The sequence below is a fragment of the Orycteropus afer genome, unplaced genomic scaffold (genome assembly GCF_000298275.1).
Source record: "Orycteropus afer afer isolate SDZICR_OR568_19922 unplaced genomic scaffold, OryAfe1.0 scaffold00238, whole genome shotgun sequence".
NCBI lineage: Eukaryota > Metazoa > Chordata > Mammalia > Tubulidentata > Orycteropodidae > Orycteropus > Orycteropus afer.
The window spans coordinates 4,720,907-4,738,195 of record NW_006921825.1 but is presented as its reverse complement, the minus strand read 5'-3'; the positions used below and the strand labels follow the sequence as shown (position 1 = coordinate 4,738,195).

The 17,289-nt window shown below is 38.4% G+C and overlaps 1 protein-coding gene across 1 annotated transcript in view; it reads right to left on the bottom strand.

Moving 5' to 3' along the window:
* The window catches only part of STK32A (serine/threonine kinase 32A), a 218,728-nt gene that overhangs the window by 51,151 nt on the left and 150,288 nt on the right, over positions 1-17,289 (bottom strand). The window contains exon 6 of the mRNA XM_007949130.2: positions 6,089-6,186. Within this exon, the coding sequence (XP_007947321.2) occupies positions 6,089-6,186 (98 nt within the window). The remainder of the gene's footprint in view (positions 1-6,088; positions 6,187-17,289) is intronic.

Genomic DNA, 17,289 nt, shown 5'->3' with positions numbered 1-17,289 from the left:
ATGTATCAAACAACTTTGAGGTAGCATAGAATTAAGAGCAAGAATATAAAGAATGAACAAGTTAGAAAAGGTATTAGAAGGGAGCAAATGAAGTGTTGTAATAATAATCACACTTCAGAGTACTAAGCAAAAGCATTGTAGCTAAGCATGTACAATTAATGCAAAAATGTGGACCTTTTACAGATCCCTAGGTAAAAGTTTGTGCTCTATGGCTAACCTAAAGGTTGGTGGTTCAGACCCACCTAGGTACTACAGAAGAAAAGGCCAGGCAATCTGCTTCCATATAAAGTTACATCCAAGAAAACCCCATAAGGCAATTCTACACTAACATATCTCAGAATCGACTCAATAGCAACCATCATCTAAAACAAATGTGCCTTTCATAAGCTAAATATTCATAAGCAATGCAAAAGTGTAGAGACATGGATCTTCCCTTTAAAACTGCAACAGAATGGCTGGGAGATAGAGATGATAAAGCAAATACACAACTAAGGGACATATTCATCAGACAACAATTAAGCTGATTAACCAAGCAGGCATTTTCAAGCACATTTTCTCTTTGAGGCTTATATTTTTCTGTAAATATGAATTTGTAAAGGAAGATGCAATTAGTACCTCCTACCCTTCCTCTGTGGTATAGTTGTGTTGATACTTGTAATTAAATGTTGAGTTCATCTTCCTTCGATATGCTATATTTTGAAACATAATTGCATATAGTATCATTGGCAATTGTTTCCTAGAATGTGTCAAAATTGAATTGTAGTGACTTGTTCCTCCATTCATTCAATATCATTTATTATGAACCTATTAAAAATTCAATAGTGCAAATAATGCAAAACTATGTAAAACATGGAATTTATATTTAATAACTTTATAACCTAATAATATAGAAGATATAAACCATAAGTCTATATATCCCCCAAAGTATTTAAGGGTCATATATTTATAAAATAGATCATAAACTAAATATTCATAAATAATTGAAAAAAGCAAATAGATTCAGTTGTTCTGATCTTGAAAGTTGCACATTTTATTATCTCAAGTGAAAAAAAAAAAGCCTCAAAGACAGGTTCAGTTAAAACAATAATAGTGATAATGTGCATACAGACACACACAGATACATGATTATTCTTATTAGAAAAGGAGAAAAGGTTTGCAACTGAATAAAGCAAACTGCTAATTCTAGGAGAAAGAATTGGAAGTTCAAAGGGAGGTTTAATCCTTAATAGAAATTTTTCCTTGCTTTATGAAATATGAGTGATTTTATTTCATTTTTGTTCTTTTATTTGTTTTCCAGTAATTTTAATTTCAGAAGGGTCATAAGAGAGATAAATGCGTAAACTTTTGGAAGAGATTGTTATTGTTGTTAGGTGCCATCAAATAGGCTCCAACGCATAACAACCCTATGTACAACAGACGAAACACTGTTTGGTCCTGCGCTATCCTCACAATCCTTGTTACACCTGAGCCCATCATTACAGCCACTGTGTCAATCCATCTTGTTGAGGGCCTTCCCCTTTTTTGTTGACCCTCTACTTTACCAAGCATGATGTTTTTCTCCAAGGAATGGTCTCTTCTGACCAAAGTAGGAGAGATGAAGTCTGGCCATTCTTGCTTCAAAGGAGCATTCTGGCTGCACTTTGTCCAGGACAGATTTGTTAGTTTTTTGGCAGTCCACGGTACTTTCAGCATTCTTCACCGACACCACACTCAAAAGCATTGACTATTCTTTGGTCTTCCTTGTTCATTGTCCAGCTCTCACATGGATAAGAGGCAACTAAAAACACTATGGCTTGGGTTAGGTGTACCCTAGTCTTCAAGGAGACATCTTTGCTCTTCAGCACTTGAAAGAGGTCTTTTGCAGCAGATTTGCTCAATGCAATGCATCGTCTGATGTCTTGACTACTGCTTCCATTGATGTTGATTGAGGAACCAAGTAATATGAAATTTTTGACAATTTCAATCTTTTCTCCATTTATTGTGATACTGCTTGTTTTTCCAGTTGTGAGGATTTTGTTTTATGTTGATGTGTAATCTATATTGCAGATTGTAGTGTTTAATCTTCATCAATAAGTGCTTCAAGTCATCTTCACTTTCAGCAAGCAAAGTTGTGTCATCTGCATATTGCAGGATGTTAGTGAGTCTTTCTCCGATGCTGATGCCATGTTCTTCTTCGTATAGTCCAGCTTCTCTGATTATATTTGCTCAGCATACATATTGGATAAGTATGGTGAAATGATACAACCCTGATTTTAAACCAGGAAGTATTTCCTTGTTTGTTTGAACAACAGCCTCTTGGTCGATTTACAGGTTCCTCATGAGTATAGTTAAGTGTTCTGGAATTCCCATTCTTCTCAATGTTATCCATAATTTGTTATGATTCACACAATCAAATGCTTTTCCATAGTGAATATGATAGAGGCAAAATAATATGGGAGGAGAAAACTTACAAAATTCTTTCATTCCTTCATTAAGTAAGACCTCTTCTAGGTGGGAGGAGGGCATGTTTGAGGAATCACAGGCAATTGGTTTTGTTTTTTAACTCACAATTCAGATTTTATTTTGCCTAGTGTTGTTGTGAAGTGCCATGGTGTAGATTTGCAACTCATAGAGAGCCAGTGTGATGTAGAACTATCTCTTAGGGGTTGCTAGGCTACAGTCTTTATGGAAGCAGGTCACCAGGTCTTTTCTCCTGTGGAGCCAGTGCTAATTCTGAACCACCACCTTTTTGGTTTGTAGCCTAGCACTTAGCTGTTGCACCATGAAGTCTCTTCTTGTTACTGTATTACAAGTTAAAGGAAGAAAGCAGTTGTTCTGAGCTATAGAACAGGGCTAGAAAGAACAAGGAGTGGCAAGAAAGCTGGGTAAGAGAAGATATCGGGGGTTAGATGAGGAAAAAAAGAGACGTGTCTACTGTTAGATATTGTTGTTAGGTGACATACAGTCATTTCCCAACTCACAGTGACACCATGCACAAAGGAAGGAAACACTGCCTGGCCTTGTGCCATCACCAAGATTAGTCGCAGATTGCGTCATTGTGATCCATAGGGTTGTTATTGGCTGATTTTTCAAAATAGATTACCAGGCATTTCTTCCTAGTCTGTCTTCTGTGGAAGTTCTATTGAAATCTGTTCAGCATCAAAGCAGCACACAAGCCTCCACAGATAGATAAATGGCTGGTGACTGTGCATGAGATGCACTGGAGACAGATAAAGTGAATTCTCTTCTTCATTTTTTCTATATGAGCATCAGTATCATACCCAGTTCTTTAAAAAAAAAATATATATATATATTGCATTGTAGGTAGATGTTTACACAGAAAATTTTATTCTCATTCAACTATCCATAGGCAAATTGTTCCACGACATTTTTCATAATCCCTACAATGTATCAGGTCTCTCCTCATCTACACTAACCTGACCAATTTTCATCCATTGAGTTACCTTGCCTCTCCTTGCCTTGTACCTTTGATTTTGGGCAAATCTGGACCATTTGGTCTCATGTAGTTGATTGTTTAAAGGAACATATTAATCATAGATGTTATTGTTTACTTTATAGGCCAATTTATTATTTAGCAGAAAAGTGACCTCTGGTTAAAATGGTTTCTTAGGGCAGTACCCTCAGTGGTTCCTGCCATCTCTATCAGTCCAATAAGCCTGGTCTTTTAATTTTTTTTATTTTGCACTGGGTGCAAATTTACAAAGAAAATTCATTTTACATTCAACAGTTCATGCACATTTGATTGGACACCCTGATTACCATCTCCAACCATAAAAAAAAACTCTCCTCCCCTCCTGCCCCTGTGACTACCCCCTCCGTGTGCCTTTTGACGATGCTTTTCTGTCTCTTCAGCTTTCCCTCTATGTGAATGCTGCCTCTCTTGTGTCTCATGGATGATTGCTCTAAGAGGTTCATTTCCCTAGAGTAGGTGGGTGCATCACCCTGGGGTAGGTGTTCCGTGTGTAGGTCTTTCTACTGTTGGGCTGAGAGCCAATCCACGGAAGTGAGTCCATATCTGGGCCCGAAGGGTAACCTGGGACCATAGTCTTGAAGGTTCCAAGTCTGGTCTTTTTTTGGATCTTAGTTTTGTCCTACAATCTTCTCCCATTCTAACCAGGACCTTCTATTGTGTCCTTGGTTAGATCAGTCAGTAGTGGTAGCTGGGTACTAACTTGTTCTTTTGGTCTCAGGCAGCTGGATACTAACTTGTTCTTCTGGTCTCAGGCTAGAGAAGGCTGTGTTTCCTGTGGGCCGTTGGTCTTATGGACTAATTTCTTCATTGACTGTTTTCCTTCATTCTCCTTTGTTCCAGAGGGGAAGAGACTAATAGTTGCATCTTAGGTGGTTGTTCACAAGCTTTCAAGACCCCAGGAGCTACTCCCCAAACTGTAGAACATTATATTTATGAAGTAAATTCATAAAGACCATGAGAATAGGTCATCAGCCTTCAAACCCATTAATCCCATGTGGTGTTTGCATATGTATAAGAAGTATCTCTAACTATGCCCCCATGTGCTTTAATGTCTATATGAATATGTATGTGGCACATACTAACATGTGTGTACACATGTCCACAAATATATATGCACACTCATGTATTCCCATATAAATTCTCACATCCATATATATGTACCTTTGTAACTATTCATGTATTGTTTCTTTTTAACTTCTTATTTCTGTTGTTGCAAGACCATATAATCATAGCATTTACCATAATTGTCCTTTATTCTTGCATACATCTCAGTGTCCTCATTTACCTTGGTCAAGTTGCGCTCACTTCCCTCATACTGCATATTGCCTTTCCCTTCACCACAGTTATCAGGTGTCTACTATCTAGTTTCCCACTTCTTTTTCATTAGATTTCTTTAGAAAATGTAACAAAACATACATAAGATGGAAACAAGTAAGAGCTGAGGGCCAACCACGGAGTAGCTACATATCTGGCTCACAGAGGTATTGCTCTTTTCATTAATTTGAATAACTCATCAAAATTTGAATATGCTTTAAAATAGTGTTGTGAACATATCCTCAGGGAAGAGAGAAGTAAAAACCACGAATAAATAGAGGTTTATGTGTGAAATGTACTCCCTTGAGTGAGTCAAACAGATACAATTATGGAATCTATCCTTTGATTGCTTCAGAAGCACTCATCTTTACTTTCCTGAGCAAGACAAAACCATAGAGCCATAAAGAAATAGCCCCAACTTGTAACAGTTGTTATTATAAGTGAATAAGCAAATTATTTGTTGGATGGCAATTTTAATGTAGAAATCATGGTGGAATGATAAGGGATCAATTAAGAACATTGTAGACAGAGTAGAAAGAAATTGTTTTGGAAGGCTAGGATGGCTGTAATAAGTGAATGATGACTTGAGACCCAATTCCTGAGCTTGCTGGATTTAACAAGTTCCTAAAATCAGGGGACAACAGTCTTCAGAATCTTGGTCTTAGCAGAATCACTGATTGCATCGATCACCAGCACAGTGAGAGCATACAACCTTTTGGGGATATTTAATATTATGCAGTAGTTTGCAAAAATTGTGTAAAATATAAGTCTCATCATACTTGTTTTACTTCGGAATTTTTTTCTAGAAAAGAAAAACATTTCGTTCATTCAGGAAATTTTCCTTTTAGAGAAAACTACTTTAATTTGCCAGTGAAGTCAGAATGCAGGAGCCAATTACAGATAGGAATCCAACAAGACAGGGCATGAATTATGTTGTATTATTAATTCACACTTGCCTTGTTGAAGTGTGTCTGAATTGGAGTTCTATATAATGACTGTAAAATGATTTCCTTTAGACAAATATATTTATGTAAGATGTTTACTAAGGTGTATCCTTATTATTCAATTAATTTTCTTTCTCTACTTAATTTAATGTTAACTCACATGTCTTGTTTCATATGTAGTGACAATGAATTAATCTATGCAGAAATTTCAAGGAATTCGCATCACATGGCATACCTGCTTTCAGCTCCCAAACTGCTTGGATATTAGCAAACAACCCATTCTGTCATTCTAAAATAGAATTTGTTTATTTTTTTGGAATTTGGAAAAGTACTAAGGAGAAATGCAATTTTACCATACCCGGCCTCTTAGCAGCTCATATGCTGTCACACCCAGGGACCACCAGTCAATGGCAAAGGAATAGCCAGTTTCTCTTCTGGAATTGAACATCTCAGGTGCTGAAAACACAAAGTTAGGCCAAATTTACTCAAGACGTTAACAAATCTCTTTTCCCAATATGTGCCCCCAAAGGAGAATTGCTAAGGTAAAGAGCATAATCACTTTCATGGATGTTTATCAACCATTGCTGGATTGCTCACAGCAGGCTAAAACTTCTAATTTCCTAATCTTTCTCAGTAGTCTCTATCATCAACAAACACACTCATGCATACATAGGTCTTCATGTACATATTCTAATTTAGATCTATATTCTTAAAATCTGAAACAAATTGAGTCCCATCAGGCCCCATGAATACTGCTGACCCTGAAATCTAGGTTGTTTTGATTTGGAAGGTTTGTATTATAGGGTCTAAATTTTTAGTGTGGTTGCAAACTGCACTCACAAGTGTACTTTGGACTGGTTCTACAACATGGAGTCACCTGTGAGAAGCAAGGGCAGCATGGAAACAATTAGTCCAAGGGACTAGTGGGCCACATAAACCTCTGCCTCCATGACCCTGAAACCAGAAGAACTAGATGGTGTCTGGCTACCACTGGCAACAACTCTGAAAGGGATCACAATGGGAGATCCTTAATAGAATAGGACAAAAATGTGCAAACTCAAAATAATAATAATAATTTTAAAAAGACAAAGCTTACTGGTCTGAAAGAGAATTGTGGAAACCTCTCTCCCATCTCTCAGACTATGTTGTTGTTGTTATGTGCCGTCGAGTCGGCCCCGACTCATAGTGACCCCTCCTTGGGTTTCCAAGGCAGTATCACTACAGAAGTAGGATTGCCCAACCTTCCTTCCGAGGAGTGGCTGGTGGGTTTGAACCACCAGCCTTCTGGTTAGCAGTCAAGTGCCTTAGGCACTATGCTACCAGAGCTCCTATTAGACTATGGCCTTTACTTATACTTCAAGCATGGAAATGAATTCACCCCCATAGCTCAACTTTTAGTCAAACAATAGACAGACTTATGAGGTAAACAATAACACCAGGGAGGTACACCCTCCTTAGATCAACCATAAGAGATTAAAAGAGTAGCATTTGCCCAGGATTAAAGCTCAGAAGGCAGGAAGGGGTAAGAAAGAAGGGCAACATGAACTGGTAACCACAGGGAGGAAGTGGGAAAAGTGCTGTTAAATTGTGGGGATTGCAATCAATGTCACAAAATAAAATTGCATGAACTGTTGAATGGAAAATTAATTTGCTCTGTAAACTTTCACACAAATCACAATAAAAATTAAAAATGTAAAAAGAAGAAGCAAGGGCAGCACCTGCAGCACTCTATTGGATAAGGGAGGGAGAGGAGAGGGAGTGGGTGTTCGGGGAAATATGAGGCTGTACAACAACTACAGGGCATTTACACTTTATAACCACAGTTGCCTGAAGTGACTCTAATGGAAGGCAGAGCTACAAGTCAATTTTTACCCCTAGACATGACCCCCCAGCTCCATTTATGCATTCTCTAAGTACATTGACACATTGTCTTCAGTAAAACCTTCTACATATTCTTCCAATCACAATCCCAACTCCTAAGAGGTATAATAAGTGAGAATGAAGTACTAAGAAAGTACTATGAAAGTCGCCTTTCATGCATCACTGCATTCTTCCTGCGAATCTCAGCTCCCAATGCAATTTGAGAGATAATGGCCCTGGCCCCACAATTCCAACCACAGATTGAATGGGATGGACTACATTTACGCTTTTCCTTATCCACGTCTCACAGCAACTCATCTCAAATAGTCCCCCAGGTAACAGAATTCTCACTCAGAGAAGCTGCAGAGACCTTTTAGGGATCTAGTTTGCCTGTTCACCACTACATTCAAGTATCTAGTATAGAAACTGTCAGTCTGAGTCACTGAACAAAGAGTTGTTGAATGAACAAACAAATAAATCAATTAACCAAGCAAAGGGTTGTGATCATTAGTTCTGGAGCCACTCTGCCTGGGTTTAAATCCTTCTTTCAACACTTACTGTGACTGGCTTACAAGTCACTTGGCTGAGCCTGAGAACCTCAGTGAAATGAGAATAATAAGAAGGCAATCTTTTTGCATTTGAGAAATTAAATGAGAAAATGTACCAAAACCTCAAAACTTGATGCCAAGATTCTACAGTAAGGTGCTGACTCTGGGCAAAGGACATTGGGATGACTTGACAACTGACTTGCACACAGACTTGCATGCAGATTATACATCTGTGTCCTGTCCATGGCATCAAGTTCTTTTTAAGGAAAACACTGTGGACATTAGAGAGGTAGAATGTTGACCTACCAATACTCTGGACTGACCCTGATTCTAAGAGCTTGCTGTAGCAGGACTAAGAGTGCTTCCTTCCCTGATAAAATCGCCTTTCATGCATCACTGCATCCTTCCTGTGAATCTCAGCTCCCAATGCAATTTGAGAGATAATGGCCCTGGCCCCACAATTCTAACCACAGACAGAATGGGATGGACTAAATTTACACTTTTCCTTATCCACATCTCACAGCAACTCATTTCAAATAGTCGCCCAGGTAACAGAACTCTCACTCAGAGAAGCTGCAGAGAACTTTAGGCATAAAAAGACACAATGTGCTAACAAACACCTGATAGAATGAACATCAGTTTGTAAAAACTAGGCATCCAGTCACTTTTGATCAGCTTTGGAGTTTGGCTGAGTATTCTTTTTCTCATCTTCTACTTTCTCTGTTTTCAAGCTGAAAGACATTTGGATATGCATTCATTCACTCAGCAAACATTTGTGGTGTGCTGGGCACTGAGGAATTTGGTAGAAATTTAAGAAAAATATCATAACAACATACTAAAGTGTAACAGATGGATAATTCTTCGAGCACCAAGTAGCTTTAAAACCAGAGCATGAATCAGAAGGCAGGAAGGGATAGGAAAAAATGACTGATGCAAATGGTAAACACAGGGAGGAAGTGGGAAGAGTGTTATTACATTGCAGGGATTGCAATCAAGTCACAAAACAAAATGTGTATGAACTGTTGAATGGAAAACCAATTTGCTCTGTTAACTTCCATCCAAATTACAATAAAAAGTTAAAAAAACAACAAAAAAAAACAAAAAACAGAGCATGAAGATATTGAGGGACTTTCATCTACCTTTCAGGAAGGTCCCTTACTTCTGAAAGGCTACAAATAGAGTTGGAGAAAGATGCCATTTCCTTAGAAAAAAGGCTTTCAGTATTTTTGTTTGTTCCAAGTATTTTTATGCATACATTCAGAAAAGTATATAAAATATGAAAAAAAAAGTAATAAACAGTTATAAGGAAATGATCATATAACCATTATACTGGTCAAGAAATAGAATCTTGCCCCACCACTGGGTCTTTTTCTGATCAAAGTCCTCTTCATCACCCTGAGAAGTAACCACTGTCCTGAATTTTTGTGACATGTTTATTATTTATGTATGCATTTCTAAATAATAGTTTAGTTTTGACTATTTCAGTTACAAGTATACATGTGTGTGTGTGTATTTATACACACACACACATACATATATGGAGAGAAAGAGAGAATGGACCCCTGGAGGGACAGTGGTTGAGCACTTGGCTATTAACCAAAATAGCCTTAGGCACTACACTACCAGAGCTCCTATCTATATAGATAGATATAGACATATAAATATAGAGAAAGAGAGAAATGTTGCTCAACATCCTTATCTGCATTTGATATCAACTAATCTTTTGATTTTTGCCAACCTGATGAGTGTATAATATTTCATTATAGTTTTTATTGGCATTCTCCTCATTACTAAAGAGCTTAACCACTTTTAATATATTTATGGACTACTTTGAATTCCATCAGTTACTTTTCTTATTTTTTTAAAAAAAACTAGACAGTAGATTCAGGAGTTCTGGTAGTGTAGTGCCTAAGGCACTTGACTGCTAACCAGAAGGCTGGCAGTTCAAACCCACCTGACACTCCTCGGAAGGAAGGTTGTGCAATTTACTTCCGTAGTGATACTGCCTCGGAAATCCAAGGAGGGGATGAGTCAGCCCAACTCGATGGCACATAACAACAACAACAACAAGATAGCAGATTCTAGTCAAGACATAAAGAAAGGATCTCAACTTCTTCTATAAATGTAATGTAATAGAACTTTTTCAAGGAAGTTTATAAAAATGATTCTAAAATTCATTCTTAAGAATAAATGCAAATAATGAAAGTATTTTCTGAAAAAGAATAAGGAAAGAGACTTGCATATCCATGTATTAAACTACATTATAAAGCTACAATAATCAACATTTGAGAGCAACAGAATATAAATGCTAATATATATAGGCATTTCATTTATGATGCACTTATTTCATTTCAGCATGGAAAGGGTCATATTCAATACAGACTTCCAGAACATTTATTTAATGAGCTCTGGTAGCATAGTGCCTAAGGCACTTAACTGCTAACCAGAAGGCTGGCGGTTCAAACCCACCAGCCACTCCTCGGAAGGAAGGTTGGGCAATCTACTTTCATAGTGATACTGCCTCGGAAACCCAAGGAGGGGTCGCCATGAGTTGGGTCCAACTCAACGGCACATAACAACAACAACAACAACAACAAAAATGAAAGTTAGATATTAATATATATTTCCAGTCAAAATAAATTACAGCTAGACTAAGTAAAAAGTGAAACCATAACAATAATAAATTATAAATATATATATAAAATTTGGAGTTTAGAAGGTCTTACTAAATATGGTACCAAAGGTAGGAACTATAAAGCAAAAATGAGTAAATAGTATGATGATGTTAAAAAATAGTTCTTCGTGTCAAAAAATGGCATAAAAGCAAAAGAAAACTAAAAATCTGGAAATCATGTTTGTAACAAATATAATACACAAGTATTTAATATTCTTAAAATATAAAGAGCAACAATTCTTTATACAATCGATAAGAATGATATCTACAGGAAAAAATATTAACAGCCTAAAAGCAAAATAGGCAAAGAACTTCCAGGCCTGTCCCATAAAGCCATCCTCTCCCTACCTCCGGGTTAAGTGTAAGGGACTCCGCGGATTAGAGAAGGGGCAGAACCACAGACGGAAGAAGCCTGGATGACCACATAGAGGGCTGCCCACCAACCAGAAAAAATCCCATTGGACTTAGCTTGGATGAGAAATGAATTTTATTGGGTTTAGCCATTGAGATTTTGTAGTAGATCTGTTAAATCTAGTGTCTTCCTATTCCATTTAGGGCAGCAGTTAGAGAATAAAATGTGAAACTGAAGTTCAGATTTTGTTCTGCCCTTTCCAGTGTGGAAGAGGCAGAAACAAAGAATGCAGGGCTTAAGTACATACTGAGGCTTCCTATGTGTCAATATTTTCTTCCCATCTAATTTTAAAACTTCATGAGACATGGTCCCATGCCTTACATTGTCTTCTGTGTTTAATCTTTCAGTGAGTATTTTTATTGATATATGCCAGGTACTTTGGGAATTTCAGAAGAACTATAGGTAGCACACACTGTTAAATATTTTATTGATTTATTTAACAATTTTTGAGCATTTACTATGGACTGGCCATTGGTAAACAGCAGTGAACAAGAGCTATAGTCCCTGCCAACAGTTGGAGTGTAGCAAGGACGGTAGAAAATAAAGAGGCAAGAGTAGTTAAGTATGACAATACCATGAGAGAGAGGAACAGGATGCTATGGGTACACACAGAAGAGGTGTCTGGCAAGGGTGGGGGTCAGAGAATTCTCCTCCTATGAGGTAGGGAGTAAACTAAGACCTCAAGGATGAGTAGTAGTAGTTGGAAGAAGTGGTCAAGAAAAAGTGTTCAAGATCTTAAAAGCTAGCAAGCTGCCATCTAGATGCAACGATGGGTCTCTCCTCATCCAGAACAAAGAAGAATGAATAAAACAAAAATTCATGGAAATAATTAGTCCTAGCAACTGGTACACCATCTGACCTGCAGCCTATATGACTATGAGACCAGAAGAACTAGATGGAGTCGGGCTACTACTGTCATCCACTTGGAAGGGGATCTATGTAGGAGATCCTTGATGGAGAGAGAGAACAATGTGGAACAAAACTCAAAATCATTTGGAGAAAAAAAAGGGGGGGACCAGGTTTGCTGGTCCAATAGAGCCTGGTGGCTATGGCCCCTAGCTGCCCTTCAGGTCTGGAATTGAACCCACACCTGTGGTTTCCAGCCAAACAGAAGAGAGGCATATGAGTTGAACATTTACCTTAAGTAGATACACTCCTTGGAGAGAACAATCATGGGAGAAAGAAGGGCTGCTTATGCACAGGGAGACAGCTCAGGGGGCAGGAGTGCATGGAGGAATGGACACTGGGAAGAGGTAACTGTGGGGAGGTGGTGGGAGGGGAGCTGTTGCATTGTGGTAAACTGTGGTCAATGTCATGAGACAAAGTGTATGTGAACTGCTGTATGGAAAGTGAATTTGCTCTGTAAATCTTCACCCAAATCACAATTAAAAAAAAAAAAAGAGAGAGAGAGAGAGAGCAAAGTTCAGGGGCTAGGAAGGGCCAGGAAATAGGGATTAATGGATATTTGTGCTATTACAACTAATGTCACAAAAAAAATGTGTATGAATTGTTGAATGTGAAACTAATATGCTCTGCAAACTTTCACCCAAATCATAATATGACATTCAAATAAATAAATAAATAAATAAATAAAATTTCTGCCAAGAAAAATAAAAAGAAAAAAGAAAGAGTGTTCGAGGAAGATGGAGTGCATGGGCAAAGACCTGAATGTTGCTACACATATGAGACATGTTTGGAGAGACTGAAAGATAAAACCAGAAAGAAAGAGTAGAAGGATAAGCATGACAGGAGGGGCTTGGAATATCATCTATGTGTGCATACTCATAATAAATGAAAAGAGAAGTCCTTGTAGTATGTGTATGCATTTACCTAGCCATTGGAAATATGTCTGATTAGCCAGCAAGCTGTCAACAATTGTGATGTCTGGGTAATTTCCATTTTCCTTCTATGTTTCTGTTTGTTTTAAAATTTTCTACAATAAACATGTATTATGCTTGTAATTAAAAAAAAGGAAGAAAGAAAAATAGGCAAAGAACACAAGCAGGTAACTTACGAAAGAAGAGATCAAAGAAATGAAATTTTAATGTCACAATGAGGTATTATTTTTAATTATCATCTTAAGAAGATTAACTATATTGATAATGCACTACTGATAAGGCATTAGGGAAGTGAATATCTTCATATACTTCCAGAGAGAGCATGAGTAGAAATCAATAGGAGGATTCGAGCAGGAATACATTTGCATGCACACCATTTGACCAAAAATTATTTTCATGGGGATTTACCATAAGGAAATAATTTAGTTACAGGACATAATTTTGGTACAAGGATTCTTACCACAAATTTATATTACAAAATTGCAAACAACTTGATATTCAGTAATCTAAAAAAAAAAAAAAAAAAATCCACTGCCATTGAGTTGATTCTAACTCATAGTGACCCCCAAGGTTGTAAATCTTTATGAAAGTTGATCACTCCATCTTCCTCTCGCAGAGCAGCTTTTGGGTTTGAACCACCGACCTTCTTTTTAGCAGACAAATGGCTTACCCATTATGCCACCAGAGCTCCTTATTCAACAATACAAACCACAAAACAAGCTATGGCCATAGACTCAATTCAAATTCATTGTGACCCCACTGGGTATCCAAGGCTGTAAATCTTTACAGAAGTAGATTGCCCCATCTTCCTTCTGTGGAGTGGCTGATGGGTTTGAACTGTTGACCTCCTGGTTAGCAGCCAAATGACTTATCCACTATGCCACCAGAGCTCCTTACTCAACAATATAGATTTGGTTAAATAATGTTTTATGTATCCATGCAATTACATAACATCTGACCATTAAAAATGACAGACCATTTCTGGATATAGGATATATAAAATACAGATAAATATATTTATCTGTCAGATATTCAAGGAGCTCCAGTGATGTAGTAGTTAAAGGATTTGGCTGCAGTTCCAAATCACTAGCTACTCCATGGGAGAAAATGAGGCAATCTGCTTCTGTAAAGATTTCCAACCTTGGAAAACCTATGAGACAGTCCTAGTCAATCCTATAGGGTTTCTATGAGTTGGAATCAAATTGATGTCAGTGCGTGGGTCAGATATTCATTTTGGAATGAAACAAGAAACATTTCCACAGGTTGACCTGTTTAAATTGGTTACCATTTAAGAACTATAACCAAAAATATCTGGTTTAGGGAAAGAAAGTCTCTCTTTCAAGGAGAAGATTAATTTCTGAAGCCAGAACTTGGTTTGAATCTAGGCTTTGTCAATTACTAGTCTTGTGATCTTGAGCAAATTACTTAGCTTCCAATAGTTGACATGGTGCATGGTCTGTGGCAGATTCCTGAATCAGGCTATTTGTGTGAAGAGCTTTTCAACCACCGGGGCCGACTCGATGGCACATAACAACAACAACAACAAGCCTGGAGTCCCTGGGTGACTTCACAGTGATTTCTGTCACTGTAAAATGGTGATAACTATAGCTTGCCTCACAGGATTGTTGAGCAAAATAAATGAGTAATTAATATAAAACACTTAAGACATTGTCTGGTACAGAGAAAGTCTTTGATAAATATTAGTAATTGTTAATTAAAGGTGAGGGTGGGGAGGGGCACAAAATCTTGTCTAGATAACAACTTCCTAGTTCTATAGTGTTGTGAAAATAATAGAAATGTCCATTCTGAAAAGAATCAAAGTATACAGATATTGTATTTAAAATCACTGAGAGAGGAAAAGATAGGTGCCCTCCCTTTCCTCCTCTCACCATGGAAACCAGACCTAGACAACCTAGATGCACATTTTCTGATTTGGCTCCAAGACAATAGCCCTTAATATGGAAACCCAGGAAACCTAGGGGATAGATAAACTCATCAGGTCAGCGGGGTCCAATATTCCTTTTTATCAGGTGAGTACCATGAGCTTTAGGCAGCAAATAGGTTAAGTTATATATATATTCACTATTTTAGAAGTGACAAAAGAGATTTATTCTTCCCATTGGTAATTGGGAGCCATGAAATTTGCAGTTGTTCAACTATCATATAAAGTAGTCTATATTTTCCCATAGGAGATTTCTTTCTCTTGGAAAGTGATGTGGCCCTACAGGTAGGGGTCCACTTTCCCTCCTTCTCTCTCTTTACTTACATGGGGAAAAAGAATGAGATATTAAAAGAAAATAGCACAGCTCTTGCCCTTGATTTCAAGTTCAAATATTTTGCCTGCAAGTTGCTCTCACCATATCTAGCTGATGAAATTTATGCCACTCTTACTTAATCTTATCAGTTTAACAAGCAGCATCACCTGCTCCAAGCATCTCAAGCTGTTAAGATAGAAGCATGAATAGTTTTTATCCTACTATTATCTGCCAAGGAGCTCTGGTAGCATAGTGGCTAAGGCACTTGACTGCTAACCAGAAGGCTGGCGGTTCAAACCCACCAGCCACTCCTCGGAAGGAAGGTTGGGCAATCCTACTTCCGTAGTGATACTGCCTCGGAAACCCAAGGAGGGGTCGCTATAAGTCGGGGCCGACTCGACGGCACATAACAACAACAACATTATATGGTATAGGGAGCTCTGGTGGCATAGTGCCTAAGGCACTTGACTGCTAACCAGAAGGCTGGTGGTTCAAACCCCCCAGCCACTCCTCAAAAGGAAGATTGGTCAATCTACTTCTGCAGTGAAACCACCTTGAAAACCCAAGGAGGGGTCACTATGAGTCAGATCCAACTTGACGGCAGTGTGTTGCATTTTTATTATCTGCCAGAAACTGTGCTATGTCTATCCTCCTATTTTTGCTGGGTAGGGAGCTTCCTGCATGACAGCTCAGAATGATTACCTAATAACAGATTTGAATTCCTTTGCTTATTAAAATATTGTCTTTAGATACTTTAAAATGTAATCCTGTGAAATTTAAAACTAATTTCACACCTGATTCAAAGCTGTCTCAATCCCACCTCAAAGGCTAGATTTAGTCACCTTGGTGTGGAGATGGGGATGCTGATCTGGCTGTCACCTACTTCCTTCCCACTTTTCATAGAAATGACCATCTAATGTTAGGAGATGAAGGATGGATAGCAGAGACAGAAGAATCTTAACTTACATGCCCCTGTATCTGCTCCAGGATGAAGTTGCTGTTCTTTGTCTATTGCTTCTAATAGTTGACATGGTCTGTGGCAGATTCCTGACTCTGGCTGCTTGTGTGAAGAGCTTTTCAACTACCCTAAGCCCTGGAGTCCCTGGGTGATGCAAATAGTTAAGAGTCCTAACTGAGAAGCTGGAAGTTCAAGTCTGCTCAGAGACATTGGAGTCCCAAGGCAAGTATGGACCATACCCATTCACACTGTCAGAGGGGGTGACCCCAAAATGATCCCAGGGTCCACAATGATGGTGGCAGGTAGCCCTGTGTTGAAAGGAGAAGGGCTGCCAAGACAGTGGCATCACTAGAGTGGGTGTCACTTGTCACTCAGAGTGATAACTTGTCACACCCACTCGTCCACCACTTGGCAGATTGAAGGGCCTCTGCCTTGGCCAGTGGGAGAAAGGCAGAGTTTGGTGAGCCACATGGCAGGGCCAGGAGGGGTGGAGCCATTCGGCACAGTGCTTGGCCTTGTGTGTAGGTGGGGTGGGGCCATGTCACTTCACACACCAGAGTGGGGTTCTCCAGCAGGTCCTGGCCATGGATGGTATGTTGACACCATGAGTTACCTTGCTGGATGACACCAACCTCAGTAACACCACTGCCCAGAGGTACCTCAGAAGAAAGGCCTGACAATCTACTTCCAAAAAATCAGTAATTGAAAATCCTATTGAGCACATTTCTACTCTGACATACATGGTATCACCACAAATCAGAATCAATTTGTCTGAAGCTGGTGTTAGCTACCCTCAGAGATTCTGATATAGCTGGACTCCATTGGGATTGTGATGTCTCTAGTAAGCCATGCTGACAAGAGTCTCCCCACTTTTGGGCTGCAAATCAAAGGGACCCTTATTTTTATTTTTTTTAGATTTTTTTTTTTTTTATTAGGATTTGGGTGAAGATTTACAGAGTAAATTCACTTTTCATACAGCAGTTCACATATACTTTGTCTCATGTCATTGACCAA